This window comes from Aristolochia californica, unplaced genomic scaffold, assembly GCF_029961685.1.
Source record: "Aristolochia californica isolate CCGP_79_NKW_82.1479 unplaced genomic scaffold, dmAriCali1.0.hap1 SCAF_12, whole genome shotgun sequence".
NCBI lineage: Eukaryota > Viridiplantae > Streptophyta > Magnoliopsida > Piperales > Aristolochiaceae > Aristolochia > Aristolochia californica.
In genome coordinates this window covers 3,980,562-4,003,055 of record NW_027181793.1, presented here as the reverse complement: position 1 = coordinate 4,003,055, position 22,494 = coordinate 3,980,562, and the positions used below count along the sequence as shown (strand labels likewise).

Below are 22,494 nucleotides of genomic sequence, written 5' to 3'. Positions count from 1 at the left end.
TATTGCTATGCATTGGACTTGCATAGTCTTTGGCCTTGGTGTTTGGCCACACCATGGATTCATCCTCCATCTCATACTCCCATTGCCATAAGGCATACGCCCTCATCTGCGTCCCCTGGCGATAGTCGGCCACCTTCTTTTCAAACTTGCACAACTCGGCAGCGTCTTGCCATGTTGCCTCGCTTTCCGGTTGACCCTGCCACTTGACCAAGTATTGCGTCCTCTGGGGCTTGCCCCTTTGGCGCTCCTCTCAGTCTGCAATAATATACTCTACTTTGTTTACAAAAGTAGTTAATACATCCATAGGAGCTATTGGGTCAACTATTCTATCCGAGTTCGGGTCTTCAAAACAAGGTTTAAAGTTTGATACATGAAAAACATTGTGGAACTTAAACCCTTTTCGGCAGCTGCAATTTGTAGGCGAGGTTGCCCACACTTTTAATGATAGGAAAGGGGCCTTCATATTTCTTCAAAAGACCTTTGATCTTGCTTCTTAGGTAACGAAATTGTTCAGGTCTGAGTTTGAGAAGGACCTGGTCACCTACATTGAAAGAAGACGCCTTCCTCTTCAAATCGGCAAGTTTCTTCATCTTTTTAACTGATTTATGCAATAAGACCCGTGCCATGTTATGCACGCAATAATATTATTATTTTAGTTCTTTTCTTTAATTTACTTTATTTTATTTCAATCTTAGGTCATAGGGGTATTTTAGGAATTATTTATTTTTAAGGATATTTTTGTAATATTTTATGAAACCCTAACCAGGTGAACCCTATTTAAGAGGTAAAAGTAATGAGAAGGGAAAAATGATTGAAGCATTGAAGTATTGAGAATTAGGTTAATTCTAAAGTAAACAGGCTTAGATTTCTCCTCAACGAGCTCTAGGGTTTTCAAGCTTCCCTTTGGCTTGATCTTCGTCTTCTTCCTCCTTCCTACGAATCCTTGTGTCAGATCCGGGACCGTAACAACTGGTATCAGAGCAGGAACACAATGATGGATTCTTCTACCTGAGAGAAAAGACTTGCATGGTCCAAAATTTGCATACAACAAGCGGTAAGTTCTATCAAGATATGTATCAAGATATGTTAGAATTGCAGGAGTTGATGGGAGAATTTTTTGCTTGCGTTGCGGCCGAAAAGATCATAAACCCTCAAAAATCCGATCACAACGTCTGTGGAGAAGAGGTAGCCGAAGCTGTCGCGGACGAGAAAGTAGCAGAAGTCTCGGACGGGCAGAACGGCCAATGGCCGGAAAAATCAAAAAATTTGTCTCCGTTACCGGCTGAAGTCCCTGTAGCAGAGGCGGACGCTGACGACTAAAAAGGCAAGGCATCGAAAACTTTCAAAATTTTCCCATAGGAAGATCCAAAGCTGCACGACGGGATCACGATTTGGGGCATTCGGTAGGGTTTTCTGCCAAGACGTCATCGGTGGTGGGTGATACTGCTGCGACACCAAATCCGACTACGAGGGCCCCAAAAATCTCTACAAATGATCTAGAAATTCCAAAATAAATCCTCCCCTGCTCACGGCAAGCCACACTCCATTCCGCACGGGAGAGGAAAAATTTTCCGACCATTTCGACCAGGAAATATTTTCGAGAGTCTGTCTCGTCAAATTTCCAAGCAGCCAAGCCTCTAAGGGCTACTGTTCACCGTCGAAGCAGCAAGAGACTCCGTCGGTGAAATGTCCACCCTGTTCGGGGCCGTGAGGATGGAAGATGACCATCACCCGCCTTCGTCGATGTCCTGAGGGAAGGAGCAGCTATCGACAAGTTCCTGCACTTACCGACGGCCGCTATGTTCGGGATCGGTAGGAGGATACGGCAGGTTTCCGATTTCGGAAGACCCGTCGGCGAAATTTCCGCCGAAGGAAGAAGTTGGCTTCCAATTCAAATTTTCCTATGTTAGGAAAATTTTATCAGCGCACGAAGCTGAGTCACGCGCCGGACTGGGGTTCCTAAACTGAGTCAACCTAGGCTAACTCGAACCAGGCCAAAAAAAAAAAAAACTCCAATTTTGGGCATCCAGAGGGGGGGTCATAACTATCGCGGATGCTACTTCCGCACCGGAGGAGACGGTCGGCATACAAACACTACTTCCGAGCTTGAGGATAAGCTCGTCTTCTAGGGGGTGTAATGTTATGCACACAATAACATTATTATTTTAGTTATTTTTTTAATTTACTTTATTTTATTTCAATCTTAGGTCATAGGGGTATTTTTGGAATTATTTATTTATAGGGATATTTTTGTAATATTTTATGAAACCCTAACCGGGTGAGCCCTATTTAAGGGGTAAGAGTAATGAGAAGGGAAAAATGATTGAAGCATTGAAGTATTGAGAATTAGGTTAATTCTAGAGTAAACAGGCTTAGAGTTCTCCTCAACGAGCTCTAGGGTTTCAAGTTTCCCTTTGGCTTGATCTTCGTCTTCTTCCTCCTCTTTCCTGCGAATCCTTGTGTCATATCCGGGACCGTAACATGCCAGTCCCGTTTTCTCTTTCCACCTCTTCGCCGCGAGGCTGATGAGTGATGACTTGCATAATTTAATATATTTTTTCACTTTTTTACTTTAAAACTTAGTCTAATTTTATTTATTTTCATTTATTTTAGGATTTTTTTTATTTAAATGTTATGTCAGATTTGAAGAAAATAAAGATATAATTTTTATTGAAGAAAATAAAGATATAATTGTTATTGGTGCAATTTAAGGATAAAGGACGGGAACATTTCGCTGGCTTGACTCGGGCGATTCCGGGTCTCGGCAGGACAGGAGCGACCCGGCTCATTAATTGAGAGTCCTTAGGAAAAACTCAATTATTCTACAGTCTTTCTTCCACGGAACAGAAAAAAACTTCTCGTCGCCTTATTCTTCGGCGAGAAACCACATACTCCCGATGGATAACAGCAGTGAAGATACGATCCAGAGAGGAAAACGGAAAAAAGAATTAATCTGGTTGGATGATTCCGATATGAAAAAGAACGAAAGGATTTTACGGAAGGATTTTACTGATTTTTGGATTTTACGGAAGAGATATAGGATTTGATGCGAGCGGTTTTGAGCGAGAACGAGGCATTGCGAGGAAAAGAAGAACATAGACGGAAGGGAAGATCATAGATGGAAGGGAAGATCAGAGACGGGAGAGAAGACTGCGAAACAGAGCGGCGACTGAAAGGGGGAATGTTTTCCCTGGTGTTTTTGAAGACGAACGACGCATTGCGAGGACGCTGGGACCGAAAGGGGGAATATTTTTCAGTGTTCATTTTCCTTCCATTATTCTCAGAATAATTATGGTAAACAGAGCGGCGACCGAAAGGGGGAATGTTTTCCCTGGTGTTTTTTAAGACGAACGACGCATTGCGAGGACGCTGGGACCGAAAGAGGGAATATTTTTCAGTGTTCATTTTCCTTCCATTATTCTCAAAATAATTATGGTAAATTCGTTTATATTGAATTAAATTTTTAGCACAAACTAAATTTTATTTATTCTAGGAAAATGATATAATCTAGTTCCGAATTATGGTTGATTTTCTATACTAATTTAAAGTAATTCTTTCTTTGTTTATTTGATTTATTCTGAGTTTATTGCTTCTAGTTAACTGGCTATTAATTAGATGATGTTAATCTTATGATTTGCTATCGAAAGAGGAAATTATAGGATAGATCTTAAATATTTCGGCATAGGTAAATATAGAGATCGAAAGACTTGTATGAACCTATGTAGTATTGAAATCATGAGTCTTATTGCTTTCTTGCTTTATTAATTTGCATACTCTTGTGTGAAATAATGAACAAGAATAATTTCCAATTGACTATCAAAACAAGAATAATTTCCAATTGACTATCAAAAGAGACTTTTGGATGAATTAAATATTTGCTAATAAACAGAAAGAATTAAATTAAATTAGTTAGATGAGTAAAACATAATGAGGAATTAGGTGAAATCGATTTCCTAGAAGTTTCCTTTCCCATTAATTTGATCTTCAAACATCATCTTTTCTTTCCCTTTGCGTATTTTGCTTTGAATTGATTTTATTTTGAATTGCAATTACAAAAATCTTAGTGATTTTTCTAGATAAAACTAAGATTAGTATAATTTTGGTATTTGTCAAAAGTAAGCTACCAATCCCTGAGGACGATACTCTTCTCATCACTTTACTATAAAAATACTATATTGTGCACTTGTAGTTTTGCACCGATCAATGAGCTACTGGACTTTTCCGTGAAGTGTCTGGGATGAGACCCATGGGAGCCAAAGGTTGTCGTCTTGTTGCCAACTCGAAAGGATTGTGCCCAGTTGATTCTGATTTCTGCAAATTGTATGAAAACTGGGTCATGTCTAACAAGTCTGGACAATTTTTCTAATTTGTTGCAACAAAATGGCGCAAGTATTGTTCTAACAAAGCATTTATATACTCTATTTGGCCGTCACTTTGAGGATGAAAACTAGTGGAAAAATTTAAAGATGTTCCCAATAGTTTGAATAACTCGGTCCAGAATCTATCTGTGAATCTGGGGTCACGATCACTGATGATCGTTGTGGGCAAGCCCCAGTGCTTCACTACATGTGCCATGAATGCTCTAGCTGCTTCATTTACTGTACAATCACTTGGCACCGCTACGAATGTACCATACTTCATAAATCTGTCTACCACCACCATGATAGACGCCAACCCATCTTTCTTACATAATCCAGAGATGAAGTCCATTGAAACAGATACCCACGACCGCTTTGGAATAGGTAAGGGCTGTAGCAAACCCCTAAGCTTGCGTTGTTCAATCTTATCTTGTTGACAGATAAGACACGTGCGCAAACTCCTCCACATCATTCTCCATGTCCGGCCAATAATACTAACCAGGCAGCAAAGCCAATGTCCTTCTTTGACCTGGATGTCCTGCCCACAATGTATCATGGCATTCCCTCAAGAGGTCACGCCGTAGGTTATTGTACTTTGGCACATTAAGTCGATTCCCTTTGGTCTTGAGCAATCCGTCGTCAAGCCAGAAATTTCTCGTCTCACCCAAGGCTACAGCTTGCATCAAGCTGTAAGCCGATGCGTCTTGGCGAGGTCCAGTGCGAATCTTGTCTAGCAATGAAGCACTGACCTATGTAATTGCTGCTAATGCTCGTAATCGCAAAGTCGCATTTTCTGTTTCTACGCCAAGATGGTCCTTCATATGCGCGCGCGCCTTGCGCAAAACGCATGTCTCCTCTACCTACACGCGCGCCGTGTGCCTCTTCATGTTCTGCTGCTACCGCATCGCCCGTGGTGCGCGTGAAGCAAGTGCTGGCTGCTGCGGTATGCAGGGTTTCAACCGCTCAAATGCAAGGTGCCGCGCGCGTTTCCTCCTCTGCCACGCGCACGCATAATGCTGGTGTTAGCTGCGCCATGTGTGCCAAGCTCTGGCTGGTTTCTTCTTCGTAAGAGTTAGGTGCGTCCACCTTCCAGCTCAATGCGTCTGCAACACCATTAGCCTTCCCTGCCTTATACATCATCTGAAAGTCAAACTAGGCCAAGAAATCTTGCCACCAAGCCTGCTTTGGACTGAGCTTTTTCTGCGTAAGAAAGTAGCTAGATGCGACATTGTCAATTCTTATAGTAAAATTGGAGCCTAAGAGATAGTTCCTCTAAAGACATAAAAAATGTACTACCACCGTCATTTCTCTTTCTTGTACAATATACCGTTGCTCAGTTTCATTGAGCTTCATACTCTCGTAAGCGACTGGGTGTCCGTCCTGTTCTAGTACACCTCCAATGGCATAGTTTGAGGCGTCTGTATGTATCTCAAACGGCTTGCTGAAATCAGCAAGGTGCAGCACTGGTTCAGCCACCATGGTGTCCTTCAGCTGCTAGAATGTTCTTTGGCATGAGTCCGTCCATTGCCACTTTTGGTCTTTCTCGTGGAGGTCAGTCAAGGGGGCTTCTATAGCTGAGAAGCCCTTGATAAACCTCCTATAATAATTTGCAAAACCAAGAAAACTCCTAAGTTCACGCACCTTGTAAGGGATCAACCAGTCACGCACAACCTCCACCTTCTTGTTGTCCATCTATATCCGTCCTCCCCCTATCCAATGCCCATGAAAAGACACCTCTTGCAACCCAAACGAGCACTTCTCCTCCATGACATACAACTAATTGTGTCTCAATGTCTTGAATACCTTTCGAAGATGTTCCTTGTGTTTGTCCATACTCTTGTTGTACACTACAATGTCATCCAAATAAACATTGACAAATTTGTCCAAGTATTCGAAAAATACCTCGTTCATGAGAGTGCAAAAATGATGCAGGTGCGTTGGTTAGGCCAAAGGTTATAACCATGAATTCGTAAGCCCCATATTTCGTTACACAAGTAGTCTTCCCTTCGTCTCCTTCAGCAATCCGAACTTGGTAATAACCACTTCGCAAATCCAATTTGGAGAAAACTCGCGCCTCTTTCAACTGATCAAAGAGATCTGCAATAAGGGGAATAGGATACTTGTTCTTTATGGTTACGTTGTTGAGCTCCTATAATCAATGCACAGTATCATACTTCCATCCTTCTTAGTCTAAAACTATATAGGGGCCCCATAAGGTGCTTTGCTTGACCTTATGAACCTAGCATTCAGTAGCTCGCTGAGTTGTCTACACAGTTCATCCAGCTCTTTGGGCGGCATCCTGTATGGTGCTTGTGCTGGCTTTCTTGCTTCGAACTCAAGCTCTAAGCGATGGTCCACCCCTCTCCTAGGTGGTAACCTCGCTGGGAGTTGTTCAAGCATGATGTCTTTATACTCATGTAGTACGGTTTGTATTTTCTTAGGGGTAGGCATGACTTCAACTTAGTCTATTGCACAAATAGAAGCAATGTAAGTAGAACAGCCCTGCTTAAGACCTTTCTTAAGCTGGAGGGTTGATAGCATTAAGTCCGTTTTTGTTACATCTTTGTTGTCAAGTTCAGAAACAGTACAAAGACTTTGCTCGTCCATAATCCCCACTACCCCAACATGCGGCATTACAAAAGCCTTACAAACTGTGAAAAACTCCATTCCCAAAATCACATTGAAATCATCCATGCCAACAACAGTAAAATTCAAAAATCCTACCCACTTGCCTATCTTCGTTGGGATGTTCTTGGCAATGCATTGGGCTTCACGAGCAACAGAATTTACATTTTTCTTTTTTATCCCATCTTTCTCTCCTCGTATCCTTAGGTGTCTAGCCTCCTCCTCCGGTGGAGCAAGTGCCCACAATTGCTTTAACAGTACATCCAGAAAGTGTTAGAGAGATAAAAAGGAGTTCACTTAAGTGTCTGACCGGAAGTGGAGTAGCCTTCTCCTCCTTTGAACGGACAACATCATTGAGAAGTGTTAGAGAGCCCATCCTAGGCTTAATTCCTCCATTGTCCGTCTCAGTTTGAGCAGCATTGAGGGGCTTCTTTTTAGGACAATCCCTCGCATATGAAACGATGGACCTTCTTTTTCTGTTTGTCCCCTCTTTTCTTCTCTTCGGGCCTAGCCTTGGCGTCCTTTACCGATGGCTTCTTCTCCCCTTTCTCCTTCTTCTTAAAATTTGTTTTACCATTGTTATTTTCCTTAAATACTTTGTTAGCCAAATTATTCCTTCTCTCATATTCGGTTAACTTTTCAGCCATAGACAAAGCTGAAGCTAATTTCTTTACCTCCCGTCTTCTCAATTCTTGCTCAGCCCATGGACGTAAGCCAACAAGAAAGGAAAAAAAATGATCCTCATCTGTCATGTTGGAGATACAAAGCATAAGGGAAGTGAAGGATTGTACGTACTCTCTAATAGTGTCTTTCTGCGTCAATGCACGAAGTTCCTTCCTTGCTTGGTATTCGACATCTTCCAGAAAGAACTGCCTCTACAACTCCCTCCTGAAACCATCCCAAGTGTGGACGGGGTCCTCTCCTTCTTGCTCATCTCTCATGTGTCTTCTCCACCAGAGAATAGCATCATCAGATAAGAACATGGCAGCAGTACTAACCTTAGCTTGCTCAATGGTGAGCTTGCTAGCATGGAAATATTGCTCCACTTGCCATAGAAAGTTATCTATGACCTTCGTGTCTCTCTTCCCGGTGAAAGACTTTGGCTCAGGCACCTTGATCTTTGCTTGTGAGTGAAGAGCCACTCCATTTGCCAAGGCTTGTTCGCACAAGGAGACTCTTGCACACAACTCCCCAGAGAGTTCCATCTCCACCCTCATGACGGCAATGGTTGAATGGACGTGTTCCTCAAATCCTCTCAGCCAATTCGGTGTTGGCTAATACTCCTCAATCGTCCTTTGAACAAACTCCTCCAAGTTTGTACAATGATTTTCAACGCTATCCAAACGATGTTCAAGAGTTGTAAAATGAAAGTTAATGTAATTTACTTGTTCTTTGCCTCTTGAAGCATCTTCTCCACTTGTGGAAGCCATTGATTGCAACTTACTCTAATAGTGTTTGGCCACCCTTTGTAACATTGTCTTCTCAATACAAAGTTGGTTTTTCTCTTCCATATCTTTGGTCTTTCCGTTGTCTTTTTTTCTTGCAACATCTAGTGTGGAGGTTGGGTGGAGGATCCGAGGCACAAGGAGGGTGACTAGTTCTTGGGAAGAGCCAGGCTGCACGAGGTAGATATTCCGCTTGGCTAGACAGACTTAGTCCAAAACTAACCGCGTGACAACTGGTATTAGAGCCAAGTTGCAATCAATGGTTTCCACAAGTGGAGAAGATTCTTCAAGAAGCAAAGAACAAGTAAGTGACATTAACTTTCGTTTTACAACTCTTGAGCATCGTTTGTACAGTGTTGAAAATCTTTGTACGAATTAGGAGGAGTTCGTTCAAAGGACGATTGAGGAGCATTAGCCAACTCCGAATTGGCAGAGACAATTGGGGAAGGACGTCAAAGACCTCTCTGGGGAGTTGCGTGCAAGACTCTCCTTGTGCGAACAAGCTTTGGCAAATGGAGGGGTTGCTCATGCATAGGCAAGGATCAAGGTGCCTGAGCAAAAGTCTTTCACTAGGAAAAGAGACATGAAGGTCATAGATAATTTGCTATGGCAAGTGGAGCAATACTTCCATGCTAGCAAGCTCACCAATGAGCAAGCTAAGGTAAGTTCTACTGCCATGTTCTTATTTGATGATGCTATTCTCTGGTGGGGCAGATGCATGGGAGATGAGCAAGAGGGAGAGGACCCGGTCCACACTATGGACTATTTCAAGAGGGAGTTACAGAGACAGTTCTTTTCGAAAGATGTCGAGTACCAAGCAAGGAAGGAACTTCGTGCATTGATGCAGAAAGGCACTATTAGAGAGTATGTACAATCCTTCACTTCTCTTATACTTTGTATCTCAAACATGACAAATGAGGATCATCTCTTTTCTTTTCTTGCTGGCTTACGTCCATGGGCTGAGTAAGAATTGAGAAGACGGGAGGTAAAAACATTAGCTTCAACTTTATCTATGGCTGAAAAGTTAACCGAATATGAGAGAAGGAATGATTCGACTAACAAAGTGTCTAAGGAAAATAACAATGGTAAAAAAAATTTTAAGAAGGAGAAATAGGAGAAGAAGCCATGGGTAAAGGACGCCAAGGCTAGGCCGGAAGAGAAGAAAAGAGGGGACAAACAGAAAAAGAAGGTCCATTATTTCATATGCGGGGGAGAGCCCTATGCAAGGGATTGTACTAAAAAGAGGCTCCTCAATGCTGCTCAAACTGAACCGGACAATGGAGGAATTGAGCCTAGGAAGAGCTCTCTAACACTTCTCAATGTTGTTGTCCGTTCAAAGGAGGAGAAGGCTGCTCCACTTCCGGTAAGACCCTAAGGGAACTCCTTTTTTATGTTTCTAACACTTACTGAATGTATTGTTAAAGCAATGGTGGACACTGGCGCCACCCACAACTCCCTTTAAGAGGAGGAGGCTAGACGCCTAAGGATACAAGAAGAGAAAGATGAGAGCAAAATGACAGCTGTAAATTCGGCTGCTCGTGAAGTCCAAGGCATTGCCAAGAATATCCCAGTGGAGATAGGCAAGTGGGTAGGATTTTTGAATTTTACTATTGTTGGCATGGATGATTTCAATGTGATTTTGGGAATGGAGTTTTTCACGCTTTGTAAGGCTTTTGTAATGCAGCATGTTGGGGTAGTGGGGATTATGGACGAGCAAAGTCCTTGTATTGTTTCTGAACTTGACAACAAAGATGTAACAAAAAAGGACTTAATTCTATCAGCCCTCCAACTTAAGAAAGGTCTTAAGCAGGGTTGTTCTACTTACATTGCTTCTATTTGTGCAATAGGGCAGGTTGAGGTCATGCCTACCCCTAAGGAGATACAAACTGTACTGCATGAGTATAGAGACGTCATGCCTGAACAACTCCTAACGAGGTTACCACCTAGGAGAGGGGTGGACCATTGCATAGAGCTTGAGCCCGGAGCAAGAAAGCCAGCAAAAGCACCATAACGGATGGCGCCCAAAGAGTTGGACGAACTGCGAAAACAACTCAGCGAGCTACTGGATGCTGGGTTCATTAGGCCAAGCAAAACACCTTATGGGGCCCCTATATTTTTTCAGACTAAGAAGGATGGAAGTATGAGATTGTGCATCGATTATAGGTTGCTCAACAAGGTAACCATAAAGAACAATTACCCTATTCCCCTTATTGCAGACCTCTTTGATCAGTTGAAAGAGGCGTGAGTTTTCTCCAAACTGGATTTGCGAAGTGGTTATTACTAAGTTTGGATTGTTGAAGGAGATGAGGAGGTTTATTATAGGAGGTTTATCAAGGTCTTCTCAGCTATAGCAGCCCCCTTGACCGACCTCCTACAGAAGGACCAAAAGTGGCAACGGACGGACTCATGCCTAAGAGCATTCCTGCGGCTAAAGGACACCTTAGTGGTTGAACCAGTGTTGCACCTTGCTGATTTCAGTAAGCCGTTTGAGGTACATACAGACGCCTCAAACTATGCCATTGGAGGTGTACTAGAACAGGACAGACACCCAGTCGCTTATGAGAGTAGGTAGTTCAATGGAACTAAGCAACGACATACTATACAAGAAAGAGAAATGACGACAGATGTACATTGTTTACGTCTTTGGAGGCACTATCTCTTAGGCTCCAAATTTACTGTTAGAATTGACAACGTCGCATCTAGCTACTTTCTTACGCAGAAAAAACTCAGTCCAAAGTAGGCCTGGTGGCAAGATTTCTTGGCTGAGTTTGACTTTCAGATGATGTATAAGGTGGGGAAGGCCAATGGTGTTGTAGACGCATTGAACAGGAAGCCAGACACACCTAACTCTTACGAAGAAGTGACCAGCCAGAGCTTGGCACGCATGGCGTAGCTAACACCAGCATTATGCGCGCGCGATCGAGGAGGAAACACGTGCAACACCTTGCATTCGAGCGGCTGAAACCCCGTATACCGCAGCAGCAAGCCCATGCTTCACTCACACCACGCACGGTGCGGTAGCAACAGAACATGAAGAGGAGCAAGATGCGCACGTAGGCACAAGAGACATGCGCTATGTGCAAGGCGCGAGCGTGAACATGAAGGACCATCTTGGCGCAAAAACAGAAAATGTGACGTTGCGGTTACGAGGCTTAGCAGCAATTACATTGGTCAATGTTTCATTGCTAGACAGGATTCACACTGGACTTTGCCAAGACGCACATGCTTACAGCATGGCACAAGCTGCAGCCTTGGGCGAGACGAGAAGATTCTGGCTTGACGACAGATTTCTCAAGACCAAAGGTAATCGACTGTATGTGCCAAAGTACGATAACCTATGGCATGACCTCTTGAGGGAATGCCATGATACCTTGTGCGCAAGACATCCAGGTCAAAGAAGGACTGGCCTTGCTGTCTGGTCAGTATTATTGGTCGGACATGGAGAATGATGTGGAGGAGTTTCTATGCACATGTCTTATCTGTCAACAAGATAAGATCGAACAACGCAAGCCTAGGGGTTTGCTACAGCCCTTACCTATTCCAATGCGGTCGTGGGAGTCTGTTTCAATGGACTTCATCTTTGGATTACGTAAGAAAGATGGGTTGATGTCTATCATGGTGGTGGTAGACAGATTTACGAAGTATAGTACATTCGTAGCGGTGCCATGTGATTGTACAACAGACGGAGCAGCTAGAGCATTAATGGCACATGTGGTGAAGCATTGGGGCTTGCCCACAACGATCATCAGTGATTGTGACCCCAAATTCATAGGGAAATTCTGGACCGAGTTATTCAAACTATTGGGAACATATCTAAATTTTTCCTCTAGTTTTCATCCTCAAAGTGACGGCCAAACAGAGTGGGTAAATATTTTTTTAGAACAATACTTACGCCATTTTGTTGCAGCAAATCATAAAAACTGCTCAGACTTGTTAGACGTGGCCCAGTTTTCATCAATTTTCAGAAAACAGAATCAATCGGGAACAGTCCTTTCGAGTTGGCAACAAGACGACAAACTTTGGCTCCCATGGGTCTCATTCCTGACACTTCACAGAAAAGTCTAGCAGCTCATCTGTTGGCGAAGAGGTGGAAAGAGAAAACGGAGCTTGCACGGGTCTTATTGCATAAGGCAGTTAAAAAGATGAAGAAACATGCTAATTTGAAGAGGATGACATCTTCTTTCAATGTAGGTGACCAGGTCCTTCTCAAATTCAGACCTGAACAATTTTGTCACCTAAAAAGCATGAACAAAGGTCTTTTGAAGAAATATGATGGCCCCTTTCCTATCATTGAATGTGTGGGCAACCTCACCTACAAATTGCAGCTACCGAAAAGGTTTAAGTTCCACAATGTTTTTCATGTATCAAACCTTAAACCTTATTTTGAAGACACAGACCCGGATAGAATAGTTGACCCTAAACCCTAAACCTCCGAACCGATGTGGACCAACTCATAAAATTTGATACCCCACGTAAGGGTATGGTGGTGATTCTCAGTATATCACTTTTGATATTCTCTTCAGCCATGATAGGCCCTTCTTCAAAAATTCTAATAATAACACCAAGTAGTACTCTTCAAACAACTCAATGTATGAGGAATTTTAGCATTGATGCTAAATTATTATTCTGATTTTTTCCATCTAATACCACTCATAAGAGATTCAATAACAATCTTCTATATCAGGGAACTTATTCCCACGAAAAAAAAAATTCCAACAATCTGATCATGGACTGGTATCGGTTAATAGAATGTCCAAATCGACAAAACTATTTTGATAGCTTATTCTAGATAGAGAGGCATGCATATCCATAATATACTATGATGAAAGAATTTGCATACTCATCTTTAAATCATCTTCTAAATTCAGAAACAAGTAACATGAAGAAAAAAAATTTAAGCACTTATCTCACGGCTTGTGATCTTCCTTCACAAAAGAACCTTCTTTGAGTAGTGTTGATCATCACTTCTTTAGAGCATTCCTTTGATAAGGGATCCTAAATTTAATGCTCTGAAACCATGTTGAATTTATGATCCCTTTTCCAATATTCGGAGCAAGAGAAAGAAGAAAGAAAAAGAAGAAAATGGAAGAAGAGCTCTCGGTTAGAGAGAAGAAAAAAGAAAAGAGAAAAAGAGGTATGCGCCAAGCAAAGAGAGAGGGAGAGATTAACTCAAGAAAGAGATGTGTAACTTGATTAATTCTGAATTACAACACCTCTATTTATAGTAGAGGAAGAGATAGATTCCTTATACAATTAACCTTTCAATCTTCTAATTACATTCCAACTCTAACTCTCTAAGATAAGTCTATTCAAAACAATCTACTAGAAGACTAATATGAGTTGAACTAGAACTCTTTCTTCAATCACGTGAATATAAGGGAGGAGGCCAGCTCGTGGCCTTATCCTTGTGGGTCCCTCATGATCTTCTAGCTTATCTTGATAAGATTGCCAGCTCGTAGGATATTTGTGGGTCCTACTTGATCTTCAAGTCTTCTAACTCATTTTAGTTTGTGCTTCTTAATTCCTTAACTCGTGATAGCTTGGGTGAGGACTCTTCTTGGTGTCCCACGTCCTCATGGTGGGTCCCACCAGCTCGAGCACCATGGTGGGTCCCACATTGTAACAATTTTCATAACCTTACACTTGTTCTTCAAAGATGCATAGAAACTAACTTTGTGTTAAATTCTGAAAAATGTCATTTTATGGTTTAACAAGGCATACTTTTGGGTCATGTTGTTTCATCTAGGGAAATTGAGGTAGACAAAGCTAAAATCGATATTATTCTTACTTTATCCCAGCAATGTGCGGGAAGTTCGTTCTTTTGTTGGGAATGCAGGTTTCTACCACAGATTCATAAAGGATTTCTCCAAAATAGTTTTACCCCTGTGCAAGTTGTTACAAAATAATGTGGCTTTTGAGTTCGATGAGGTATAGAAAAAAGAGTTTGATAAGCTGATAGAATTGTTGACTTCTGCCTTAGTTATCCAACCCCCTAACTGGAATGTTCCTTTTGAGATAATGCGATGCAAGTGATTATGCAGCAGATGCCATTTTGGGTCAAAGAATTGGAAAAGCATCCCGTTCCATTTATTATGTTTCCAGGACTTTGAATGATTCCCAAAGAAATTATTCTACCATTGAAAAAGAACTTTTAGTTGTTTTTTTTGCTTTAGAAAAGTTTTTATCATATTTGCTTGGTACTAAAGTCATTGTTTACTCTGATCATGGAGCTCTTTGTTATTTGATGAAGAAGAAAGAGGAAAAATCAATGATAAAAAATAGACAAAAAATCATGTCACAGATCATTTGAGTCGTTTAGTTCATGTGCAGGATGAACTTCATTTGTAGGAAACGTTCCCTGATGAGCAATTGGTCTCCGTTAGTGTGACATTACCTTGATATGCGAATATTGTAAATTATTTGTTTGCTAATATGTTTACCTCATGGTTTGTCTAGGGCTCAAAGAGATAAGGTCAAGAGTGATGCCAAATACTATGTGTGCGATGACCCATACTTATAGAATTATTGTGCAGATCAAGTGATAAGAAGGTGCGTTCCTGAAAATGAAATTATTTCTATTCTCACCTTTTGTCACTCTTATGCTTGTGGAGGTCACTTTGGAGCTAAGAGGATGACAAGAAAAGTGCTAGAATGTGGTTTCTATTGGTCGTCTTTATTCTAAGATTCATATTCTTTTTGTAAGTCATGCAAATATTGTCAAAAGACAGGTAATATATCCCCAAGGAAAGATGCCACAAACCCCCATAATAATTTGTGAAATTTGTTATGTTTGAGGAATCGATTTCATGAGACCATTCCTTGTATCTTTTGGTTATGTTTACATTTTTCTTACTATTGATTATGTTTCGAAATGGGTGGAAGCTAAGGCTACCAGGACTGATGATTCTAAGTTGTTACAAATTTTATCAAGTCTAACACATTCTCCAGGTTTGGAATTCAAGGAGCTCTAATAAGTGATTGATGAACTCACTTTTGCAATCGAACTATGGAGGCTTTGCTGAGAAAGTACCATGTGACCACAAGGTGTCAACTACCTATCATTCGTAAACTAGTGGACAAGTGGAAGTGTCAAATCGACAGATCAAGTCCATCATTGAAAAGATGGACGATCCAAGCAGAAAAGATTGGAGTTTGCACTTGGATGATGCCTTGTGGGCATATAGGACTGCGTATAAGATGCCCATTGGTATGTCACTTTATCAGTTGGTGTTTGGGAAACCATGCCACCTTCCAGTTGAGTTAGAACAAAAGGATTATTGGGCTTTCAAGAGTTTCAACATGAAGACGGATGAAAGTGGAGAACACAGGAAGTTGCAACTACAAGAGTTAGAGGAAATTCCCAATGATGCCTATGAGAGTGCAAAGATCTACAAGGAAAAGATGAAAGTTTTTCCTGACAAGATGATCTCTAGGAAGGAGTTTAAATTTGGTCAAAAATTCGTTCTATACCATTCACGGCTTCGTTTGTTTCTGGGTAGGTTGCATTCTCGTTGGATTGGACCATTTGTTGTTACTTATATTTTTCCTCATGGTGCAATTGATATTCAAAGTTTATCAACTTCCAAAGAGTTCAAGGTGAATGGCCAATGACTTAAACATTTCTATGAAGGTTGCCAAGTGGAGAATGCGGCATCATTGGACCTTAAGGATCCAATTTATACTAGTTGAAGTAGGAAGCATGGAGTCAAGCCAATGACAAAAGGTCCTGCTTGGGAGGCAATCCAAGGGCAGTTCGTTCCATCTTTTTATTTTCGCATTTATATTTGGTTATTTTTGCCTTCTCTTTACATTTCACTTTACATTGGGGACAATGTAAGTTCTAAGTGTGGAGGAGGGGATTTAGGTTGTGTTTTTAATGATTTTTGGTTGTGTATGTCATGAGCAAGATTAAATTAGGCTCATGAAAAATTCACAACATGATTGAATAAGTAATCTTCCAACTGAGAATTAATTAGTTTAGTTATTTTCTTTGAGTATGGTAGTGACTAAATTTGGTAGACAAAAGCCGATGAGATTTTGAGCCTCTAGACTAACACATCCATATCAGTCTCACTATTTTGTTTCATGAGAGATATTTTTCCATGGATTTGTTTCTCTAGAACTTGCCTTGATTCTCTTTGAGGTCACATTGATACATACATGCATAAACATGATTAAGGCCCTCTTTGTAATAAGCTACATAAGCCAAATCGCCTACCTTGTAATTTTATTTTTATTTTGTTGAACCCCTTTGAGCTTTATTGTTTTTTTTTTTTTTTTGTGAACCCACGTTACAAGCTTTAAACTTGAAAACAAAAAAAAAACCTTTACCCCAAGCAGTGGAGCTAGTGGAGCATTGTTCATCATTATGATTCGCATGGGTGTGCAAGAAATAAGTGTGGGGGTGTTTGAATTTGTGGTATGGCTATGACTGGTGAAATGGAACATGTTTTCATCCTCAATTGATGAGTTCTATTGTTAGTGTAATTTTGAACAAAAAATGAAAAAAAAATAAAATAAAAAAATAAAAGAGAAGAGAAAAAGAAAAGAAGAAAGGAAGTGATGAAGGGAAAGGATTTTAACACTACAAACTATCCGTGTTCATAATTCTTCCTAAAATTCCAAGAAAGGGGTCTGTTTATACGACATAGATACAAATTGAAGAAGCTACTAAGTGGAGTGATTGGTTTTACATATCTTATATATTTGAGCTTGAGTTGATTCATTTTTTCTTCATTAGTTTCGATCGCTTTTGAGCTACATTCCCAAATATTTTCCACCTTGATCCCAAACCCCGTTACTACCCTTGAAAAGTCTTTATGATTCGTGTTATGCATGTGATCTAAGTGGTGGAGAATGAGAAGATATGCAAGCCTATGGTAGATCATTTCCATTAGAATGAATTTGAGCGAAACACATACCCTTCAAACACATAAGAGTCGAGGGCTTATTTCTGTGTAGGTCTACTTATTTAGTTTACTCCATCTTTGAATGAAAAATGCTTACTAAGTAATTTTAAGTTGTTTAAGAATGTTTGTTCATGATATGTTATGAGTTTTGAAGAGCTTGGTTGTTCTTTGTTGATGGCGTTTCAACCTTGGTGTTTTTTGGAAAGTGAATTTGAGTTTTGCTCGAGGGCGAACAAAAGCAAAGTGTGAGGGAGTTTGATGAGAATGCAAAATGTCATATTTTTTTCCCTTAATGCTTTGGTTTTTATAACTATTTGGTACCTAAATATACTCATTATTTTTATATTTAAATTTAGGATACAAATGGAGGCGTTAAGTGCAAAACAAAGTTATTGAGCGATTCTAGACAGTTTCAACATTACTTCGTAATCTGGGCATAACTCTCTCATCCATGCTCTGATTGAGATGTTTCAAGATGATATGGAACTCTAAGAAAAATTTCTACAACTTTCATGTTTTGAATTTGGTTAGATATGAAAACCCTAGGTTCGTTAAGGAAAACGCACACCCTTGAGCTCGTTGAGGAGAACTCAAAACCCTTGTTTATTCTAAATCAATACTTACCTTTTCTCTTTTCTTTCACCCCCTTAAGTAGGGTTCACGCTAACAAGGTTCAAGATAAAATATTATAATAATAGCCCTATGGCATATTAACTCTTTAACTGAAATAAAAATAAAGTACAAGGAAATTGAAAGAAAAGAAATTAACTTAATACTAATTCACTTAGCCATTGCGCCTCTGCATGACTCAACCTACTATTGAGGTCATAACATTACACCCCTCCTGGAGAAAGAGTTTGTCTTCAAGTTCGAAGGTAGGGATATGTGCCTAAATGTGGCCACAACTCCCCAAGTAGCATTTGTGTCATCCGTGTCAACCTTTTGGATGATACAAGTGGTGTACGCGGTGCAATGTAACACCCCAAACGGAGAGATTTTGGTATCCGAAAACCTCCACCGGTTTCCCCCGTTTGCAAAATGTTTGACCAAATTTTTTATTTTTTTGGGTGAGGATCAAACACTGCCAACATCACTCGCTGCAGCAACCCACCACACTGTTAAGCAACCAAACAACAGTCTGAACTATTACTTGTTTCATTTTTGGAAAACCATGACTGGCCAACGAGATATTCCATCATAATCTTGTGAAACCCATGTGATAATAAACCCACCATTGCTGCAAGATAGCCATGAAGACAGTGTCCCCACATCATTGCATGCCCACAAATTAAATTCCTCTGTGAGATTTGGTCGAAAACTCTGCTAGTATCATCCACCTTAAGTGCCCTGACAGGCATGTCGTGAAACTGGGTGGCAACATCATACACCCAACATACCAATGGTTGGGCAGTTTCAATTTGAGACACAACTCTGATTTGTTAAATCTAAACGTTCATAAGTACTGTTGTCTGCCCAAGTTTTTCCAGTGTACCCTCACTTTTCTGTGCATACTCTGCTGCTCTAGGATCACTCTGCATATCCTCTACAACTCCACAAGCAGTCGTGGCAGTACTGGTTACAGCCTTGACTAATGCCGTGTATATAAATCCAATTTCTGGCACACCAGCCACTCCAAGACTTCGACCCAGATGAGGTTCGATTGGTACTGACAATAGTTGGCATGAAGTCATTGGCACTTGGTGGCCACTTTCGGTATGGTGGATCCCATAAAAGATACCAGAAACTTGAGCCGCATAAGCATATTCAGTCAAGTAATCCATCAACAGCCGTGGACAAATTTCAGTGATAATCTCTGCTGTTGAAAAGCAGCTTGAATGTGGGCAATTAATAGCCAACTTGATGTAAGGCAGCCATATTTTCTCTTGATGTAATGCACCCAGATTGGGGCAAGCTGTGAGGAAACCCACTACAATAAATTGAGCAAGAATGGATTGTATGTTCAACACAGGTTTGTAGGCAGCAGTAAAAACGTCAAGATCAAACAACTCTGAATTTTGCAAGTGCTGATCAAACCCAGAAATTGCAGTACTATGGAAAACAGAAATATTTCTAGTACTTACCCCAACCACTCTCTCTATGGCATTTATCTGCTTATGAAGAACGCAAAACCAGTAATTATCAGCTATGGCCTTCTTGATAACAGCATTGAAGTTACCATGTCGCCTCTCCACATCCATAAGTGAAGTCAATGCAGTGTCACCATCATGCCCTTGTTCAACTGGAGCGCCCAAGTTTGTAGTATCACTAGTTGAATTGTCAGTGGAGGGGAATGAAGGCATTACAGCACCTGCTGCCAAGTTCATCCCAGGATAAGTCTGTGTAATGCTCAAACTCCTCTGTGCCAAATCCTCTGTTCCAGGTATAATTCCCTTGATATGGCTGTCAACCGCAGAAACCTTTGTGTCACAGAATGGAGGACAGAAAAGTGTTGTCTCTTCCGGCTCCGTCCAGTCCCTACTTCCATGAAGCACATATCCAGCCACTACATTAAATTGATCCGGCTATAAACCCAGTGCCTGTTCCCCCAAGTTGAAGTAACCCTCAAGGAGAGCATTCCATGCTTGCATGAGTTTCCAGTTCATGTTAACAAATACTTGGGTGACCTCTCCTGCCCAACCCAACTTCTCCATCTCCCTAGACAGTTTCAGACAATGGCCTGGATGTATTCCGTGTAAATTTCCAGCCAGTATAACGATCCCCTTTTCAACATAACCTCTGATTATATAATTCCAGTACTCCACCTCTGTTGTAGGCATTTCTCCAGTATAGGATTAGCCCACTGCAAGAGATTGGTTATCTGAACTGTGGGCAGATTGACCTTCAATACTGCTGGAACAGTGGGCAGTGCTGAAAACAAATTGACTGTAGTCATCCCACAATTTGAATATACATCCATCAACATTGCCCCATTATCCTGGTTGGCAGCATCTAATGTTCCACTGGCAGCACCCAGATTTGCCACCGATGAAATAAAGTCAGACTTTCCAAAATGAAGAAGGGCCACCTGCTGCATCAAAATCCTTACTCTCAGTTTGCATTTTCTGATGTTGTGCACCTTTCTTCACTGCAACAGCAACAGCAAAAGAGCTCCAAGAATAGCACATGCATTTGTTGTAGTTCCTGTGCGGCAAGAATCAACATCCTGCACAGGACTATAATTTTGCTTCATAAGTCCTGCATTTGAGCTTTGCATCCCTAGCCACTGCAACTTCTAAACTTAGGACTGTTTCATTAACAAAATCTACGGGTGGATCCCATTCAACACATCGTGTCTGAACCCGCACAGCATTAACAGCCCTGGCATGATATGCCACCACGGCTTCCCCATTGGCAGAAGGCAGTATGTCCCTGGTCACCGCCGAAGCCTTGGGGGACAAAGAAGAGTCGGATGTCACTTCTGAACTTTGCTTCATTGTAGTTAAAACTGCACTGTCCATTGGATTGTCAGGTGCATCCCCACCTAGACGGACCCATGGATGGTTTAGAACTAGAATTGCAGAAAGGCGTTCTGTAGGATCTGCTCTCAACATCTTATTTACAAGTTTTTTTGGACTACTGGAAATTGATGACCATGGATCAGACACAAAATCAATATGCCCACACAAAACCGCATCCATTATTCCCTGTTCTGTCACCGCCTAGAAATTGATTTTGTTCTCATGAACAGCAATATAATTCATCAACCATAGCATATTCTCTACCATTTCCACAAACCTCAAATTGCTAAGCATAGAATTACAAATAGGAATTATCATCAGAAAATTTCCATCTCGAATTTCTGACAATAAAGCCTGAATTCCGTCAAAATTGGAGTAACCTTTCTGTTTTTCTGTCCAATGGAACACCCCCAACGCCATTGTAGAGTGTTTTTTTGTAAAACATCAAAGGATTTGAGAAAGGAGAGGAAAAATGTCGGAGAAAATCGTCTCAAAAACTTACCCCAAAATTCGTTGAAGTTGGATTCCCGCTAGGCTGCAGAGAGCGAGATTGAGAGGTGTCGGAATTTAAATGCGAACTCACTGTTCCTAAAGTTTCTTCTTCCGCGAAAGGCAACCTCACCTTTTTCTGACGGCGAACAGCAGAAAGCCGTGGCCTCAACCTTTTCCGATGGTGAACAACAGCAAGTCAGGGCTGAAATTTCGAATAGGGTTGGCGGTCGTCGACGGCATGTGAAAGAGAATGGGGTTGTGCCGAGGAAACTCGAGGTTAGCCTCACTGTTTTGCCGAGACAGAACCTGATCGGAATTTTTCCCTCTTCTATTCTGGGAGACGTTCTGCTGGCCGGGTTTTTGAGGTCAAACCCAAATCAGCCATTACCGTTGAGTTTTGGCAGAATACCCGTCCGATTCGGACTTCCAGGGACTTGGGACTTTTGCTATGGATTTCCCAACTCAGAGATTTGAGGTCGCACGACCTTATTCTCCACGGCCTTGGAAAGTTGCCTCTCGATTGCGTCCCATTCCATATATATTCTAATGGCAGACTCGCGCATTCCATCATGCAATACTAAAACCGCTGTGCCCAAATCTCAATGCATGTCACATACCGTTGGGTGCAATTCTCGGAGTATGACCATTATTTCCTCTCAGGTTAAAGAATCAATCATTGTGTTCCCGCTTTGATACCAGTTGTTACGATCCTATATCTCACATAGTGATTCGTAGGAAAAAAGAAGAGAACAAAAGAATTAAGCCGAAGAGAAGCTTGAAAATCCAAGATTCATTAAGGAGAACACACACCCCTGAACTCGTTGAGGAGATTAATGTCCTTGCGATATATTAACTTTTTCAATAAAATAAAAATAAAGTAAAAGTAAATTGAAAGAAAAGAAAGTAACTTAATACTAATTGACTCAGCCACTTTGCCTCTGCATGACCTGGGCTGCTATTGAGGTCATAACAAGACATTGGTTGAATCCAGGTCGAAATCGGGCTTGAAGTCACGACATGTGGATTGTGATATCCTGGAACAGAAAAAAAGAGGGGGAATAAAAAGAGGAAAACCCTAAACCTTAAGGGACTAAGAAGAGGAGGTACAAGGGGAGTTCGGCCGACACCCCCCCCCCTTTTTTCCCTTCTCTAGCTTTTCCTCCTCTTTTCTCTAGTTTTTCCTTCAATTTTCTTCATGGCCCTGCGT

General features: G+C 41.2%; 1 protein-coding gene across 1 annotated transcript; it reads right to left on the bottom strand.

Annotated features, from left to right (window-relative positions):
- Positions 1-17,980: 17,980 nt before the first annotated feature.
- On the bottom strand, positions 17,981-21,776 carry LOC137946044 (uncharacterized). The gene is made up of 2 exons (XM_068792209.1): positions 21,298-21,776; positions 17,981-20,500 (listed from the first exon to the last, which is right to left on the bottom strand). Exon 2 carries the CDS (start codon positions 19,659-19,661, stop codon positions 18,783-18,785), a length of 879 nt encoding a protein of 292 aa, XP_068648310.1. The 5' UTR covers positions 19,662-20,500; positions 21,298-21,776; the 3' UTR covers positions 17,981-18,782.
- Positions 21,777-22,494: the final 718 nt, after the last annotated feature.

Coding starts and splice junctions, on each gene's coding strand:
- LOC137946044 (XM_068792209.1), bottom strand. CDS start 19,661: ATGAACTTGGCAGCAGGTGCTGTAATGCCTTCATTCCCCTCCACTGAC.